The sequence below is a fragment of the Epinephelus lanceolatus genome, chromosome 16, assembly GCF_041903045.1.
Source record: "Epinephelus lanceolatus isolate andai-2023 chromosome 16, ASM4190304v1, whole genome shotgun sequence".
In the NCBI taxonomy this organism is placed as follows: domain Eukaryota; kingdom Metazoa; phylum Chordata; class Actinopteri; order Perciformes; family Serranidae; genus Epinephelus; species Epinephelus lanceolatus.
In genome coordinates, this window is record NC_135749.1 from 14,730,514 (window position 1) to 14,748,365 (window position 17,852).

At 41.3% G+C, this 17,852-nt stretch overlaps 1 protein-coding gene across 4 annotated transcripts; it reads left to right on the plus strand.

Annotated features, from left to right (window-relative positions):
- Positions 1 to 724: 724 nt before the first annotated feature.
- On the plus strand, positions 725 to 14,239 carry ago2 (argonaute RISC catalytic component 2). 4 transcript variants are annotated; one of them, XM_033636520.2, is made up of 20 exons: positions 725 to 951; positions 2,689 to 2,736; positions 4,363 to 4,543; positions 4,634 to 4,754; positions 4,861 to 5,042; positions 5,380 to 5,516; positions 5,603 to 5,737; positions 6,597 to 6,684; positions 7,104 to 7,251; positions 7,355 to 7,474; positions 8,224 to 8,346; positions 8,509 to 8,642; positions 9,366 to 9,550; positions 10,076 to 10,235; positions 10,382 to 10,472; positions 11,667 to 11,861; positions 12,048 to 12,182; positions 12,451 to 12,552; positions 12,740 to 12,939; positions 13,815 to 14,239. In XM_033636520.2, exons 1-20 carry the CDS (start codon positions 933 to 935, stop codon positions 13,921 to 13,923), a joined length of 2,613 nt encoding a protein of 870 aa, XP_033492411.1. In that variant the 5' UTR covers positions 725 to 932; the 3' UTR covers positions 13,924 to 14,239. The 4 variants fall into 4 exon arrangements, with proteins under 4 accessions (XP_033492411.1, XP_078031692.1, XP_078031690.1 ...); XM_078175566.1 differs by having other exon boundaries at positions 727 to 951; positions 12,042 to 12,182; XM_078175564.1 differs by having other exon boundaries at positions 793 to 951; positions 2,689 to 2,734; positions 4,346 to 4,543; positions 12,042 to 12,182.
- The last annotated feature ends 3,613 nt before the right edge of the window (positions 14,240 to 17,852 follow it).

Sequence of the window (17,852 nt, forward strand, 5' to 3'; positions counted from 1 at the left end):
GTTTACTGTGACTAAGATATTAATACGTTTATCCTTATTAATCTAATTTTACTTCTTGACAAATTTTATACTGACAAATGTAGATTTACAAATAAATAAATAGATAAAACCAGTTCTTTGTATTTATGAAGGAAATGGAATATTTCTTCCTAACAAAAAAAAATCAAAAGAATAAATGTATGCACTAGCCTATCTTAAAAATCTTCACATGAACTATTTGTCACAAGTCACTCAGATCTTTATTTTTACTTTAATTTTTGTTAAATTTGTTTGGCTTTTATATGTCTTTTTTGTTTGGTACTGTTCTTAGTTTTCTCAGTGCATCACTTTTGTGTGTGCGATTCTGTTCATGATGTGTTTCACTTTGTGAAGATCGTTAAAGAATTGAAAAATTAACAGAAAAAATAGATGTCAGTTTATCTAAACTGTAAATCGTTTACAGAGGGAACAGCACATACTGTACCTGTTAAAACGTTTTTCTTTTTACGGAAGTGTCAACTTTTAATAGATATTACGGATTAAATCTTTTTAACAACTCAAACCATTGCGCTGGTGGGACAAACACATATTTTGTGTGATAAAAAAAATACAACAAAAAAAGTATGAAAATAAAAGTTTCGGCTGCTTTACCGGAAGTGGCCAACGACGGAAGTAGTTGGGAGTGAAGCCTCTTGCCCTGCATGGGTCTTTTCTGTGCTATCTTTTCTCTCGGCTCCCGTTTTGTGTGTTGGGGGGATGGGGCCGTGCCGAGGATGAGAGACTCCAAATATTTACCACTTGGCTAACTAAATATCTTTATTTCCGAACTGGGCTTCCTCCCTCGCTCTTGTACATAGAAATACTTTTCGACCACGCATGAGTTTAGGTGGAATTTGGCCCAGATAAAGTGGAGTATCTGTACGTCCACGACACACGCTTAAAAAGTCGACAAAATGTATTCCTCTGCTGGAGGTAAGTGGTGCAGCTAACATTAGCATCGGCTAAGTGATGCAGCTAGGAAAGAAAATAACACACTGTGCCGCTACATTTCTGTCGCTGAAACTCAGGCTCGACTCCTGTTTCACTGAGCTAGTTAGTATGAAACTCAACAAAGCCTTTGATCAAGAACATGTCGTCCCGGTCTTAAGTGGAGGCATTAGTAGTAGAGCCAAGCTTAGCTAGCGTGCAAAAACAAGAAGCTGCTGTTAGCCAAGTTAGCTTCAACGGTACCTCGTTTCACGAACTTGTTGTTAGTTAGCCTCGCGATGTAATTTCACAAAGTGGGCTCGATTGTCGTGTATTTTCTTCACAAATGCTACAAGTATAAACAGCTATTATCGATCGGAGTGTCTCGTAGTTGAACACCAAATACAGAGTTAAAACAATATTTAGCGGCCGACCATGCTATCTAATCTCATCACCAATCTTAGCTATGGTCAGCTAACAGTCTCCAACTTAGATTTGGTGATCTGAGTTATGTTGCATCGCTTTTGCCCACGATATACATGTCTTAAATCGCTCGATGTAGCCCGGGTTTAATGACATTGAACGTGTAAAGGGTAGACGAGGAGCAGGCATGCATTTGGACTGAGGTTATGTCCAGAAAGTGTAGCAGTGAACTCATTTGGCAAGTAAACTAATTATGGTTCATATTTACAATTCACATACGTTTAATCCTGAGTTACAAACTGTACAAACAAAAGCAACACTGTGTTGTAGTACTTTAAAATGTAGTGATTGTTTCATGGTTTGTTCACAGTGTTGCAGAAGGCACCCCTGCTCTTTTTGTGCTACTAAAATAGATAGATAGATGTAATTTATTGATCCAAATTCTTTTGTTGAAGCAGGAAGTTATTAAAGCATTGCACAGAAGCTGTAAAACACAGTGATACGCATATCACAGGAGCAGAGAGAACATATGTGTCAGTATAGAAATAAAGCACAGCATAATCTGTAAGAATTAGACACGTATTTATAGACTATCTACAGAATATACTATAGCACACATATATCCATAAGATGACATACTACCTGTTTATAGACATAAAACAAGTGTGCAAACATGTTGAATTTTTAGTTTTAAGAATGCAATGAGGTAGAGTGGAAGATGGCGATGTGCAAATTTGCCGTGTGCAGGGCTACTGAAATGCAAAACAGTATAGTTGGGACAGAAACTATAATGCTGATGCTATACCATGGTGAGGTGTTGTACAGTTATTGCCAGATTTCCTGTATCTGAAGCTGTCTTTAGTCAAAGAGCTCCGCCGTCTGTCCAGTAGGCGGTGGAGAGGGTGGTCAGTGTACGCACTAATATGACCAGTCGAACTGGTGTGTAGTGTTAGGCAATTTCCAGGAGAAAGGGTGGCTCCAGTAGAGTTAGATTGCCAGCTTGCACGATTCCCTCTGTGTGCACGTTGATAAGAGTTTTGAGAAAGTCACCCTTGATTGTGGACGACGGTGGACGACGGTGTTGTGGAAGTGATAAGAGAGCGGGACATGCTGAGATGAAGCAAGTGTTAGCAATGAAACAGTCTGTACTTTGCCTCTTCTTGCCACTTTCTACTGTCAAAAAAGTTCGTTTTAACCTGCTAAGCTGTAAACCTTTCTAACTCTAATGTAGATTTTCACCACTGTATATACTCAAGTGAAGTGCATATCATATCAAGGGGATTGTTGTGCATTTATAACATTAGTTTCTGTCCTCTGTAGCCACCGAGATGCAAGAGGGACCCCGTTCCTCTGGGTCAATAAGCTCTGGTAAGTTTCTCCCATATTCGGGCTTTCAAGCCTTAAACTGGTCCCGGCATTGGTGCAGTGCAAGTGGCAACATCATGCTTTGTGTGTACTCATCTGAAGCACGATTTAACCCTCTTACTAAATTATAAAATAGTCCAGGAAATGGGACAAATGTCATTTGACGCTGTAGGTGAGAGTCTAAAGAAGACAATGTCAGTCTAGATAGTCAATTTCCTCTGAATGCACCTCACTTTGTGCTCTGAATGACAACGCACTTTCACACGCTAAAGGTTATTCAATAATAGCCACCATATATTACCCAGTTTAATGCGTGTTATTTTGTTTGAATGAACAGAGCTGAAGCACAAAGATAAGGCACTGAGGGGACTGCAGAGTGAGCCCTGACAGTCTCACTGTAATATCTGAAGTTGCACATGTAGAGCGTCTTGGCTCAGCCTGTCCTCTGGTGATGACAGCTGAAGTGTATCTCCTCCAGGATAATACACAGTATAGACGACAACACCTTTAAAAATCTGAACAGACTGGTTCTGATTTGGAGATGGGACGGTCCAAACACTCACACCTAAATGCCTGCCAACTCACAAGCTCAGTAGTCACTGGGAGATACTCATTCGGAATATATATTCAAAGAATCAAGTGTGTCCGCCTTGATCTGAACTATGCGGTGGTAATAGATGATAACTTGACTCACAGACTCTTAATATTTCTGAAACTTTAGAACCATTAATGAAGCAAGGTGCTGCAGATGTAAAAGGAGACTGATTCTGTAACAGCACGTTCACATCTCACCTCAGTGTCAGAAATTATTTTCAGCAGATAAATTAGAACTTTGACAACTGTCATTTTCCTTTTATTAAATGGGAAAGAAAGATCGAGACTGCCCAGCAAGTGGTGTGTTTTTCCAACAGGATGAAGGAAGGGTTCATGTTAAGGTGTCACGAGAAAAGAGCTCTCGAGAAATGAAAATTCCTGGCAGATATGTGGGTTTGACCCAATTGCCTGCTGAGTTATTCAGTCCACTGTGGACAGCCTTCACCAAGAAGATGCCCTTTAAGTCTCACGATTACAAATTTGCTATAGAAGGCCAAAAATGTACACCTCAGATCTAGTAGTAACCACTCAGTCGAATCTGTGATTACGATTGCCATTTTTTGAAAACATTATAGGCTATGGTATCCCGCAGTAGTGTGTGTCAAGTTTGGGTTTGTCTCATCATCACAAATTTGATGACCTACCACATGTATTATTAGTTCACATGGCTGAACAGGTTGTGCAGAACTGGTTGAGGCATGTCTTAAATAGTTTTTGTGAAAGGTAACTATTAAAAAGAAGAAATTTGCATCTTTAGTTGACCTGTGTGAATAAGGACATTGCTCACTCTAATGTTTTCTGATGCTGATGATGTTTTCTGAACTTTTATTTCCCATTGTGATCAGTTGAGAAACACACAGTGCATACTTTTGTCTGTAAGTGACCCTGTAAAGTTATATATGTGCACATACCATATCTGCGTGATCCAAAAATACTAATTGGGATTTTAAGAGCGTGGGAAATTTCTGATGTCTGCATAATAGGATTTTAATTGTGCAATTTGCCTCTTTCCGTCTTTTGACCCCGATGTTTCAGACCCGCCATCTTCCCCCGTGCCAGAATATGTGTTCAAGCCACCATCACGGCCAGACTTTGGCACCATGGGCAGGACAATCAAGCTCCAGGCCAACTTCTTCGAGATGGAAATCCCCAAACTGGAGGTCTACCATTATGACATTGACATCAAGCCTGAGAAATGCCCCAGGAGGGTCAACCGGTATGTATACATGTATACGTCATCCGCAGCCCCTGGCGTGTGCTAGATCAGTTGTTTGAGTGTAATTCATTTGTTTCATTTTGTTCTCAGTGAAATCGTGGAGCACATGGTCCAGCACTTTAAAACGCAAATATTCGGTGATCGAAAGCCAGTGTATGACGGGAGGAAGAATCTCTACACTGCCATGCCTTTGCCCATAGGCAGAGACAAAGTACGTACATTTCAGCACAACCTGCAACAATATACTGTTAGAGAAACTGAATAAACACTTGCAGCATGGCCTTATTCTCTTTTTTCCTTGCCCGTCCACCACACAGGTGGAGCTGGAGGTAACGATTCCTGGCGAAGGCAAAGACCGCAGCTTCAAAGTATCCATCAAGTGGGTGTCCTGCGTTAGCCTGCAAGCGCTGCACGAGGCACTATCAGGGCGGCTACCCAGCGTCCCCTTTGAGACCGTCCAAGCCTTGGATGTGGTCATGAGACATTTGCCCTCTATGAGGTGGGTTGCTTTTATTACTGAACATTGATTCATTGATGGATGATTGATTGTCCTTACAGGTTATGGTTATAAATACATGGCCAGCTGTATGCCTGTTGTCCAGTGACTATGGCAGATGTTTTAGGACTAATTACAACTGGATATACTTTATATTATTGAGAGTGGCAGAGAGTTGGTTACGTTTGTTTCAGTGTGGTGAGACAATCAAATTGTAGAGACTTAAGACTTGAAACTTCTATTTGACCATCTTTTTTCCCCTCTTAACCAGCTTGTTGAATAGCTTCTGTTTCTCAGAACATGTCAATGAAATTTCACAACCAGCTGTCCTCTGTTATAGGTATACCCCGGTGGGCCGCTCTTTCTTCACTCCCTCAGAGGGATGTTCGAACCCCCTCGGTGGTGGCAGAGAGGTGTGGTTTGGCTTCCACCAGTCCGTCAGACCTTCCCTTTGGAAAATGATGCTCAACATCGACGGTAACTTTCACGCTGATTGTACAAGAGTCACATGAAGTGGATTTGTTGATGTGAATCTCACCTCTGTGTGCTTGTTTTGTTTGCAGTCTCTGCCACTGCGTTCTACAAAGCCCAGCCTGTAATTGAGTTCATGTGCGAGGTCTTGGATTTCAAAAGCATCGAAGAACAACAGAAGCCCTTGACAGACTCTCAGCGAGTGAAATTTACAAAGGAAATCAAAGGTAAGTAAAGCTTAGGAGCTCACTTAGTAGTGGTTATTGAAGTCTTTGTCAATTAGGTGGTGTGTCCACTTAGCAGTCTTCTTTGGCAGGAAAGCTGTGGCAGGGCGCCGGGGAGTGCTTCATTCTAACGCTTGAATAAAAAGGCACTTCAGTGCTTTTTTATGGGGTGCTGCACATTGGTTTTGTGTCTGTGGCTAAAATATCTTTACATCAACATTAGCTTGGTCGCCAAGGTAACACTACATCGACCAAAGGTTGACTACACAGCCCATACATTTATAAAAGCACAACACTCACCAGCAACATACGGTGTGGCCAGTCTGCCCCCACAGCTGGGCTTTTCTGTCCCGGTTGTGATCATTTCTGACATACAGTTCGCGATAGACAGTGAAGGAGCAACAGTGACAGACACCAGCCCCTTTCTTTAATGTTAAGAGATTTTCATCTAGGACTACTTGGAGTGGTCGCACAAAAACTGGGTGCTGGGTGCAGCAGCTGCACTCTAGGCAGCAGTCTCCTCATTGGAAACAAATGAAAAAAGACATTGACTCTCAGGAAAAAAAACGAGATGTTGAAGTTTTTATTTTGGGTTATTTCTCAGTGAAATGCATTTACAATAAGGGTGGGAAATGATGAGACTTAATTCAGTTTATAATGTTTTTTATGATTTGAATGTTATACCTGATTCAATTGTCAGTTTAGAGTCACGCAAGATAAGAAACTTTTTATTCTAAACCTCGATATCTGTACTTGAACAGTTAAAATATTTGTCACTTATTAGTTATGACCTATAGCATCTGTCTGTGTTTGTGGGTTCTGTCTAAATTCTATTGTCCTTCATTGTGATTCCTCCGTCCAGGCCTGAAGGTGGAGATCACTCACTGTGGGCAGATGAAGAGGAAGTACAGAGTGTGCAACGTGACCAGGAGACCAGCCAGCCACCAAACGTAAGAAAGCTCTTCCATCTACTTTTCATTCATGGTAATTGTACTGTTGCTGAAGTACATAATCTGCAGTCAAGCACTGTGTAACATAATGCACACTGGGATAGAAAAGCATTCCTCCACTGCCATAGAGACACTATGTATTAAACTTACAAAACATGACATGTTGCTCCAGATGCAAGTCATCTGGATGCTTGGTAATGCTTAAAATTGGGATAGACTGGTGTAAAGTTCTGCCACGTTTTATTTTTCCCCACCTACTGAGTTAAATGTACATTTGAACCAGGTCTTTATATGAAACCCATTGAACAGCTCAGAAGATTATTCTTGTTTAGTCAGCGTCCAGTGTCGGACTGTGTGGTTAAAAAATGCCCTGTGTATGTAAGGATCAGCTGTATCTTTCTGGTATGTGCTTCCCTCAGGTTCCCCCTGCAGCAGGAGAATGGCCAAACTATTGAATGCACAGTAGCACAGTACTTCAAAGACAAGTACAAGCTCATCCTGAGATACCCCCACCTCCCGTGTCTACAGGTGGGACAGGAGCAGAAGCACACCTACCTACCTCTAGAGGTAAGCATCACTGATTTCATGAGCTTATTTGCTTTTTGAAAAATTACAGATTCACTTTTGATTTTCCTCTGAACTTGTTTGTTTTCACGTGTGTTCTCTGTAGGTGTGTAATATAGTGGCAGGACAGCGCTGCATCAAAAAGCTGACAGACAATCAGACCTCCACTATGATTCGTGCCACAGCCCGATCAGCACCAGACCGTCAGGACGAGATTAGTAAATTGGTAAGTTGTAAAATCAATGTTTACTGAATGCTCAGTTGTGTGTCGAATACACAATGATCCAATAATAAGTCAGGACTCAGGAGGCAAGAAAATTGAAATTGGTAGCAGCCATGGCTCTAGACTGCAAACTAAAATGGTTGCATATGTGCCCATTTTTTGTGAGCTTGCGAGTTAAATACACATTTATTTATTTCTAAGGCTATTGGATATTTAATAAAACGATATCAGTAATAATGACTGCATGGCCTGTCTTGACTTTTTTTTCCCTCAAAAATATGTTTTAGTTGACTGTTTGGTGAGATAAGAAAAAGTGTCTGCCTGTGTTGCCAAGTTTTTCAGTTTGATGCCAAGCACAGGCTCAGTGGTGTTTGCTGATTGGCTGCTGGAGTGCTCATGACAGTGGTCATAAATTGGCTGGTACCCTGGCAACCTACCATAGTTTTCAGTCATAACAGTGACATAGATACAGTACCTACTGCGTGTAGACTCACACCAGCACTGCCTCAGCAACACATTGAAAATGCTGCTCAGAAAGTTGGGCTAATTTGATGATTTGATGATTTAATTGTTGATTTTTGTGAGAAATAAACATGTATATGTAAAAAATAAACAACAATTGTTGCATTTTCCTTTTTTTATCATGACTATATTTTAAGAAGATTCTTAACTGAGATCTTAACTGTTAAATTTGCAGGAATTCAGATGACAATCACATGTATTTCAACTGCCGTGCTTTGTTTGTTTATCAGATGAGAAGTGCCAACTTCAACACTGACCCTTACGTTCGTGAATTTGGAGTGATGGTGAGGGATGAGATGACAGAAGTGAATGGCCGTGTCCTACAAGCACCTTCCATTCTGTACGGAGGCAGGGTACGTTGATCACCAGCTTGGATGTGTTGATTGTGGCCTGTGCTCTTCGTGCATGTAGCTGCAACTCAATTAATTCATTGTTATTATTAAGTTTTATTGGAATACTTTAATCTTGTGTACAGTGACAAGCACTAATAAGGCTGCTGTCATTACAACTTGCAGAACAAAGCAATAGCCACACCAATCCAGGGAGTATGGGACATGAGGAACAAGCAGTTCCACACCGGCATTGAAATCAAAGTGTGGGCCATCGCCTGCTTTGCACCACAGAGACAGTGCACTGAACTTCTGCTCAAGTAAGTGACGTACATAAAGTGCACGTATTGCATTTCATTGTACATGTGTCTCGTGTCAGTTCTGGTGGCAGGCAGCTCATGATGGACGGGCATAAAGTAGGGCCTGGAACACATCCTATGGAAGTGCACAAACACAAGGATACATTGAGCCACGAGCTGGAGTTTCAAATGCTGCAGTCGGGAGCGAAGAAACAGCACAAAGCTGTCTTATTTGATTTGTTCCTCAGTTGGGTCTTTCACAACTGTCATGACAGCACAGCTCACAGAGTCTTTCACTGTATTGCCCCCATGAGGACAGAGGTATTTTAGCTCCACAGGGGCGTCAGAGTGCATGCTGATTACGTACAGCTGTGCCACTCACTTGCAATGCTTCTGCAAGGTTTTGTCATTTCCATTTGTGACTTTTATAGGGTTTGTCTCAAGCTTTATGCCAGTGTTGATGTGTTTGATAGAATGGATAGCATGTGAAGACTTAAAGGCTCCACTGTATCTGGGTTTGTTCTTTTCAGATATGTTGCAGTTCAGAGTAAATCTAATATCCTTATTTAACATATACGGTCTTGTTTGGTTAAAATAAAAGTTTAAAGGGACAATTCACCCCAAAAGTTTTAAAAATGTCACCTCTGGACTTGGACTTTTTCTTGCTTGCCATTTTTTTCTCTTGCAACCTGAATCACTAAACCTCACCAAGCTGTGAATAAAGAAGTTCCTCTTCTGTCTCAGAGCATTCACAGATCAGCTGAGGAAGATCTCTCGGGATGCAGGGATGCCCATCCAGGGTCAGCCTTGCTTCTGTAAGTATGCCCAGGGAGCAGACAGCGTGGAGCCCATGTTCAGGCACCTGAAGTACACCTACCAGGGCCTCCAGCTGGTGGTCGTCATCCTACCGGGAAAGACGCCCGTCTACGGTGAGGGATCCACTCATATAGTCTGTTGCTGTTAAAGTCAGTGCTGCATGATTTATATTCCTGCAGCAGACATAAGAGGCATCCAGGACATTGATCTTTTAAGCCCGAGCAATCAGTTTGTGTCAAGTGAAATCCTGACTGACCGTACTCAACATCTTGTAAACTGCTGTTAAAGCAGAAGTGTCACACTAACTGACATCAAAGACTCTAGCTGTTTAAACGAAAGGTTTTTTGCAGTGGCGAGGCATTGCTTAAAACACTTTCCCAAATCTGTGAGGATTTGTGTGATTAGAAAGAGTTAAACTTGAAGCTCGGGCAGTTGGTCTGATGTCTCCGAACATGCCTGCTGAGCAAGTTTCACTGCTTCTGTTTCTACTTTAGGAAATAACCACATTCTCTCTGATTCTTCCTACCCGCTCTACTATTCGCTTCCAAATTCATTCTGTCATTTTAACACCCTTTCCCGTCCTATTCGTACATGTTTAATCCGTTGATATCTCCTCATTGTTCTGATGTGTGTTGCAGCTGAGGTGAAACGTGTTGGGGACACAGTACTTGGCATGGCCACGCAGTGTGTGCAGGTGAAGAATGTTCAAAAGACAACACCTCAGACCCTCTCCAACCTCTGTCTCAAGATCAATGTCAAGCTGGGCGGTGTCAATAATATCCTCCTCCCGCAGGGCAGGTCAGTGAAGATACCAGTAATAAAATTCTGAAATTAATCATGTGTGTATCTTTAAAATGAAACACCCATCAACTTTTATCCTAAATTGGAAAATCTAATATTTTGTGCTGAATTTCAAGCGTCTACACTCTGTTTTCTTGTTCCAGACCGTTGGTCTTCCAGCAGCCAGTGATCTTCCTTGGTGCAGATGTGACTCATCCGCCTGCAGGAGATGGAAAGAAACCTTCCATTGCTGCTGTAAGTAACACCACATCACACAACACAACATGGCCATCTGCCCTTCACAAGATAGTTAAAAGGGGTGTGATGTAAGTGCTGACATCGCAGAGAATCAACAACCATCTCTGCAGCTCTTAAAGGGATAGTTTGGATTTTTCAAAGTGGGCTTGTGTGAGATACTTATCCATAGTCACATGTGTGAAGTGCTCCAGGGGTGGTGTATTTCTGTTAGCCACAGAAAATAAGCTCTGTGATAAAAATTATACTTACATGTTTTGCTCGGAAAGATAATCTTCACAAATGAACACGACTTTTTCTGATTTTTGGAGCCTAACTACAGTCGCCAGAGGTAAAAATCTAATGTTGGGCTTTGAACAAACTACATGACAGTTGCATGACTGAGCGTCGCCACCACAACAAGGCTGTGAAGCTGTGTTTGCCGTGATGACATTCTGTAGTCTCATTTAGCCGCTTGTTTGCAACCGCCTTTTTAAAGACACATAAAAGCTTCGACATTCACAAGTTGGGTATTTATTGACAAATTTTATGTCTTGGAACAAAACGTGAAAGTCTCTGAATTTTGTGTTAACCGCAGACTTTCGGCGCCAAACCAAAAACCCTATTGAAAAAATCCATTGACTTCAAGACAAGGGAACCAGGAGTGCTAAAATGCTAACTCATTTCTTGGTTTTAGGACATTCCTGTGACACTTTATTGCCTACAGTAGGTGGTGGGTGGCATGCCCCCAGTTTAGGAAGCAGGCAGGAGTACCACCACAGAAGCTAAGCAGTGTACTGCTATCGACGGGGGCAGCAGCAAAATGTAAAAAACAATGTAATTTAGCCACCTTTAAAAAGGCCCACGTTATCGCTTTACCTTGCTGCAGACACCCATTGCTGATGGGGAACCGAAGTCGTTAAATTGCTGTCATTAATGCTCCTGAAAAACAGTAATTATACCTCTCAATACATGGGAGTTGCTGGTCTACTCCTTCAATTCAGAGTCCTGCATGGGTTTGATTTTCAAAACCCACTCCCAAACCGGAACATGTGATACAGCACTTGCTCCGCCACGTAAGACCAATTAGTTCTTCAACCCAAAAAAAACACTTAATTCAGTAAGGCATATGAAGAGTTTTTCTATTTTTCATCCACACTTTGATGTTAAACATTTTACTATTTCTTTTGATACTAAGCTGTATATCCTTCTCAGGTCGTTGGTAGTATGGATGCCCACCCCAGCAGATACTGTGCCACAGTGCGGGTGCAGCAGCACCGCCAGGACATCATCCAGGACCTGGCCACCATGGTGAGGGAGCTGCTCATCCAGTTCTACAAGTCCACCCGCTTCAAGCCCACCAGAATCATCTACTACCGTGATGGCATCTCTGAGGGCCAGTTCAACCAGGTGATACACATACCAGAAATGATGCAGAATAAACAATGGAAAACCAGAAAGGATAGACTTATTTTGAGGCACTTAATCAGAGCTCAGTGTTAATGTTTTCTGTGTTTATGCCTATGTAGTTGATGTGTTTTTCTCATCATCTATACAACTTTTTCCTGTTCAAATTTAATGTCTTTTGAGGTACAGGTCCTTCAGCATGAGCTGCTCGCGATCCGTGAGGCCTGCATAAAACTAGAGAAGGACTACCAGCCTGGTATCACCTTTGTGGTCGTGCAGAAGAGACATCACACAAGACTCTTCTGTATGGACAGAAATGAGAGGGTCAGTATGTATTGTATTGTCTCCTAGTATTGTCTCCAGTATGTATTGTATTGTATCGGTAGGGGAGGGATTTTTGTCAGTTTTGTAACCAACTTAAAAAATAATGAAAGTTTGAGAACAAAGTGATGCACCTTCTTGAAGTAAACCAACAGTAGGAAAAGATGTTCGGCATGCACAGATAGCACCAAGCCAGCTCAAGGTTGATATCCTAACATGTATGGGTACCATCCTAACTCACTATTGCATTGTTGTGTGGATTTTTTTTCAGGTTGGGAAGAGTGGCAACATTCCTGCAGGGACCACAGTGGACACCAAAATCACTCACCCGTCAGAATTTGACTTCTACCTTTGCAGTCACGCTGGCATTCAGGTAAGAACTGAATTGAAAAAAAAATAGGGGGGCAAATTTAATAGATTTTCTTAGTTTTCGACTATGCATGAAAAACAAATGGATCATCAGCTAAATTAGCCAACAACATAAGTCTTTTCATGGTGCGGGCAGTGTTTCACCTGGTGTTCACAAAGTAACGGTTGTCATCCATGATCACTCCTTGAAGGGTACCAGCCGGCCGTCTCATTACCACGTGCTCTGGGACGACAACCACTTCTCTTCAGATGAACTGCAGGTCCTCACCTACCAGCTATGTCACACCTATGTGCGCTGCACCCGGTCAGTTTCCATCCCAGCACCAGCTTACTACGCCCATTTGGTGGCTTTCCGGGCCCGCTATCACTTGGTGGACAAAGAGCACGACAGGTAAGCTGTGTCTACTACCCTTTGGAGCAGCCTTGTGTACATTTATTCTGCTAAACTAAAACCATAGACTGTATAAAAGAAGTAGACGTAGCCTCTGGGTTTGAAAAGTGAGGCCAATGCAGAAGTGCCTTAAACCTGTATTCTTTCTAATTGTCAGCAGGGGGCGACTCCACTGGTTGCAAAAAGAAGTCAGATTGTATAGTCGGAGAAAATGACCCCAATTCTCCCTTGATTTATTACCTCAGTAAACATTTTCATAATGAGTGTATGTTCTCAAGACACTAGTTTTGAGTTTTCTTCAGTACAGCGTGATGTTCATTTTGTACATTATGATCCTTCTTAGAGTAAAATAGACGACAAAGCAGGTATGTTTTAGGACATGCTACCTGTTTTCGTCTTTGAACTTCGACCCTTTCACAGTGTGTTTTTACTTTATAAAAGTTGATTGATATATTTTGTTTGCCTAAACATGTCTTGTTCAGTGTTTAGTTGTATTACAGACACTCTAAAGAGTCATTTTTGGCTAGCCAAAATTAGCATCCCAATTTAATTTCACAATTAACGTGAATTCCGGATGCATCTTTAAGCGACTTTGCACAAAGTAGCCAGGAGTCAGGTGCAGTTAGGTTGCTGGTATAGGTCGGTAAATGATGTCCTCAGGTTCTCAGTGGGATTCACTGTTCGCTCCTCCCCAGCTCCACCGTCTCGTCTGTTTAAGTTCACGTCTGGCTCCAACGAACCAAGATGGAGACAGCAGAAATGCCTGGCTACAGCCATTTCTTTTATTCAGTGTATGATCGAACCTAATTGAAATGTTGAAGAAAACCCTAACTGTTTTTACCCTTCTGTAATTTTATTTTATTTTGCTGTTTCAGTGCCGAGGGCAGTCATACATCAGGCCAGAGTAATGGGCGTGACCAACAGGCCTTGGCCAAGGCCGTTCAGATCCACCAGGACACCTTGCGCACCATGTACTTTGCCTGAGAGCACACAACCCCAGGTTGGCGTGGGTGAGACCCCACTGATGGAACACACTATCCCTCGCTGTCTCACTGTCAGCTGTAGATAGCGTCAAAGTGGTTTCACGTAGTGATCTCCCTACCCAACAGACCTGTCAGTTACCCATGTGTCTACAATTGTACTTCAGCCCTTGACCCACCCAAATCAAGCCAGCTAGTGGACTGTAAGATGCAAAAGAACCCCTTTCTCGGGCGTCTGCGCTGGAAGAGGTTTTATTTAGATGTTGTGCATTAATGTGTGTTTGTATTTGTCGTAGGGGCATATGTTGCAAAGTATGAAAGGAAAAGGAAAAGTTTGTACACTGATAGAAGAAATCGACCGTTTCTAAACTAGTGGGCAGGATCATTTTACATCGGGGTGATTTATAATTTAGAGGAAGATGTTTACCCTCCTTCTCCTGTTTCTATTGTTTGTTAGGGTCTTGGTGCTCGAAAGGAGAAGGATCAAGTTCATCAAAGATGAGGGGGCTGTTAACTGTTTATATGCCTAAAGATTTGCTCCTCTGACAAACTATTTATCAGCCAATCAAAGCAAAGTGCACTGACCAGAATGGGTACTTCAATCAGGACAAAAGTACTTAATATATTGAGGGTTGTGTATGATTTTTCACATAGGGCACTATGTGATGAAAAGTGCCATTTGAGACCACCTTTCTGTTGTCATTTCTGTGTAAAAAAAAAACCTTTGAATTATTAGGCCCACATCTGCTGGGTTTTCAGTATTTGTCCTTGATTGACACTGATGACCATTTTATGCCAAATCTGGTGACAATTTACAAAAGGATTCTTTTCATCAGATTTGTTGTCAACCATTGAACCAACACTTCTAGGTGAGGGCTTTTAGTGTCCACATAGAGATTGAAAGAACAGCGGTCGTATCCCTCTCTGCCTCTCGTTAGTCCGAACAGAAATAGTTTAACCCCATTCTCATGCCGAGACATTTAGCGTATTGGGACCGGTTCCCAACAAGAACACCTTTCTAATGTAGTCTGAGCCGTGTTGATGAAAGACACATGATTTAGAAATCAACATAGAGGGGAAATTGATGAAATCTTTTTTTTTTCCCCTCCCTTCTGTTTTTGTAGTAATTTAATTTCAATCAGTTTTGTTATGAATATGCATGTAGCTGACTCATGTTTTAGACATTTAGGCATTTGTGATAATTGTTTATTTCTTCCTTTATACGCATTAACCCTACTTCTATGTTTTAATGTATATAGCAGTAGGATAGTGTTTTCTGCAGCGTCTTTGTCAGAGCGGGATGTTTGTGTGGCGTCTCGATATCTAGGCATTCGGTACAGTGGAGTGAAAGCTGCAACATTTTTATCTGATTGAAATTCCCTTAAAAAAAAAATATTGTTTGCTCCATGAATTGGGAGCAGCCGTCGCACAAACGCTTGGGTTTTATGCAAATGACTTTTTGTGAGTCTTTATACTATATAGTAACGTTGGTAATAAGGTATATTTTGAATAAGCTTTCAGTGGAGGCTGATGAAAATATTAGTTTTTTTAATGACTGGCCCACATGTAGTCTAAATTAACACTGTCTATTTGTATACAGATTTTAAATGCAAATATTATCTTGCCTTCTAAGACTGTTACAGTCTTACTAATAATTCTAGACATTTCCTAACATCCCATCTAAGTTTTACTACTAAGTTAAGCTGGCGAATGTTCTCATAATCTTGATTGGAGGCGAGTAGTCTATATTTTCTAACTATGCATCATTTTTAACCAAGAGATTTAGCAGTGGGGTATCTCACCTGAATTTGGGTCATTTATAGAGATAGATAATCAGGGCTTTTTTTGTTGTCGTTGTTTTTTAGCATGTCGCATTTAGTAGCGTTTCTTAGTGCTTATCAGCATCTTCATGCCTTTCTAAGGGGGATGAAGTATTTATGTGGTCATTTGTAAAATTGTAGATTTTATAGCCTGAAAATTTGGTGTATCCTTTGTAAACACACAATCTTTCTTAGCCAAACAAGATTACAAACTTTTACATGATTAATATTCAAAAGACATGGAAGCACAAAAGGACATCTTGATTCTAGGTGCTAGAAGTTTTCACTGTAAACCACCTTAAATCCTCACTGGACTGGTCAACGAGGCTTTTTAACTTGTATGCGTAAGAAAAAAAAAAAAGAAGAAGATGCTTCATCGTTTTGAGGATCTTTTCTCTCCCTTTGACGACCTCTCTGTGTTACCCTTTTTACTCATTACCTGTAAAGCAACTAGAAATCCGACTGACTGTGTTTGTGGGGCATTCTGAAAATCACGTACTTGATATTTACTGTTATGATGTCAATATTGTTCTTATCGGTGCTGGTCTCACAACATGTAAATTTGGATGCACTTTCGATAGCAGAACGTTGGTATGACTTCTATAGACGCGCGTTCCTCAATCGAAGCGGGAGGCTCGGCCATATTGCGTGACACTGGTGTAATTGTATGGAAATGGCCGTGTGTTCTACCTCTTGTTACCTGTTTAAGTGTTATGGTAACATCACACTGCGGGCCATTTCTGTATAATTACCCCTGCTATCTATCTAATTGGCATTGTTTGAGTCTTGCATTGACAGTAGAGGTTTTAAACGCTTGGTGTGCATGATGGTGAACGCGCTTTCTCAGTTTATGTAGTTGAGATGTTTTATTTCATATTTTACTCAAACTGATAAGAGAGAATGTGTTTTTCTTTTTCTTTTCGGGGTTTTGAGCGTTGAGCTGTACGACCAAATTCTTGAAGTGTGTTTGTATTCGCACACAGCTTTCCCTTCTTTCTTTCCTTTTTTATTCTATGCACCAGTGAAATGACAGACTTTCAATTTTCCACCTGAGCAGTATAACAACAAATGCAAAGCCCACATCAGCTATGATCATAGCCAGTCCTTGAGTCGGAGAAATTGCAAATGTGCCCTTGTGGTACTGTTAGTAAGACTGTTAAAAGTTGCTTGCAAACCAAAAACAGGAAACAACCTCTTCAGCCTGAAAAAAAGCACGTATTGAAATCCATGTGTTGCACTGGATGTAAGTATGTGATTCAGAGAGGCCTCTGATCCATTAAATTTCATCACAGAACAATAATTTGTAGTCAAATGCCCTCATGTACAAGCATGATCTTCCTTTGTGTTTTATGGAGACTGATGTCAGGTGGAGCCCCGCTTTTTTGGAAATGAAAGTGAGGAAAATGAATGGGTGTCCTCAGTGAGAATGTGCTGAAATTCATAGCATCTACTTGTCTATTTGGGAAATGGCTTTGTGTTTGTTGTTACTGCTCCTTTCCTGTTAAACATTACCTTATACCAGCACCTTAAAATAGCAGATCAGAATGGCATTGCTTTTCCTGGAGATAAAAACTCAAACATTTGACAATGTTGTTTTTGCACTAAACAAGAATGGACTTTTGTAGCTGTCGGAGCATTTAGAGTATTTATCAGGTGGAAGACTAGCAGCCTCTTATTTAATTTAGAAAGGAACAGTCAGCATTGGTGGCTTTTCAAAAAAATACAAGGGGCACGGTCAACAGGCTCGAGAGCCTCAGTATGTGCACTTGCCATTCAGAAAACCACGCCTGCTGATCAAAGAGGGATTCTACCTAGCCAACCAGCATTCAGCGTGTCGTCTTTGAGAAATATCCCAATGCCTTTTAAATGTTAAATAAGAGTGAAACTCGTAGTGGCGTAGGTGTGTTGCCTTTGTACAGTGACGTGAGAGAAAGGTGCTTTATGCAAAACAAACTGACAGGTGTTGAAACAGCTGATTAGCTATGGACAGTCAGATTTCTGGAGAGGCTTGGATGCCAAAGTGCTGTGTGAGGATGGAGTGCGCTGGAAGGTTTGACACGGTCACAGTGCATAGAAAAATAACGCTTAAAGCAAGGCCTCATTGAGCCTGCTT

Coding starts and splice junctions, on each gene's coding strand:
- ago2 (XM_078175564.1), top strand. Junction 5,043..5,379: donor AGACATTTGCCCTCTATGAG/GTGGGTTGCTTT, acceptor CCTCTGTTATAG/GTATACCCCGGTGGGCCGCT. Junction 7,475..8,223: donor AGGACGAGATTAGTAAATTG/GTAAGTTGTAAA, acceptor TTTGTTTATCAG/ATGAGAAGTGCCAACTTCAA.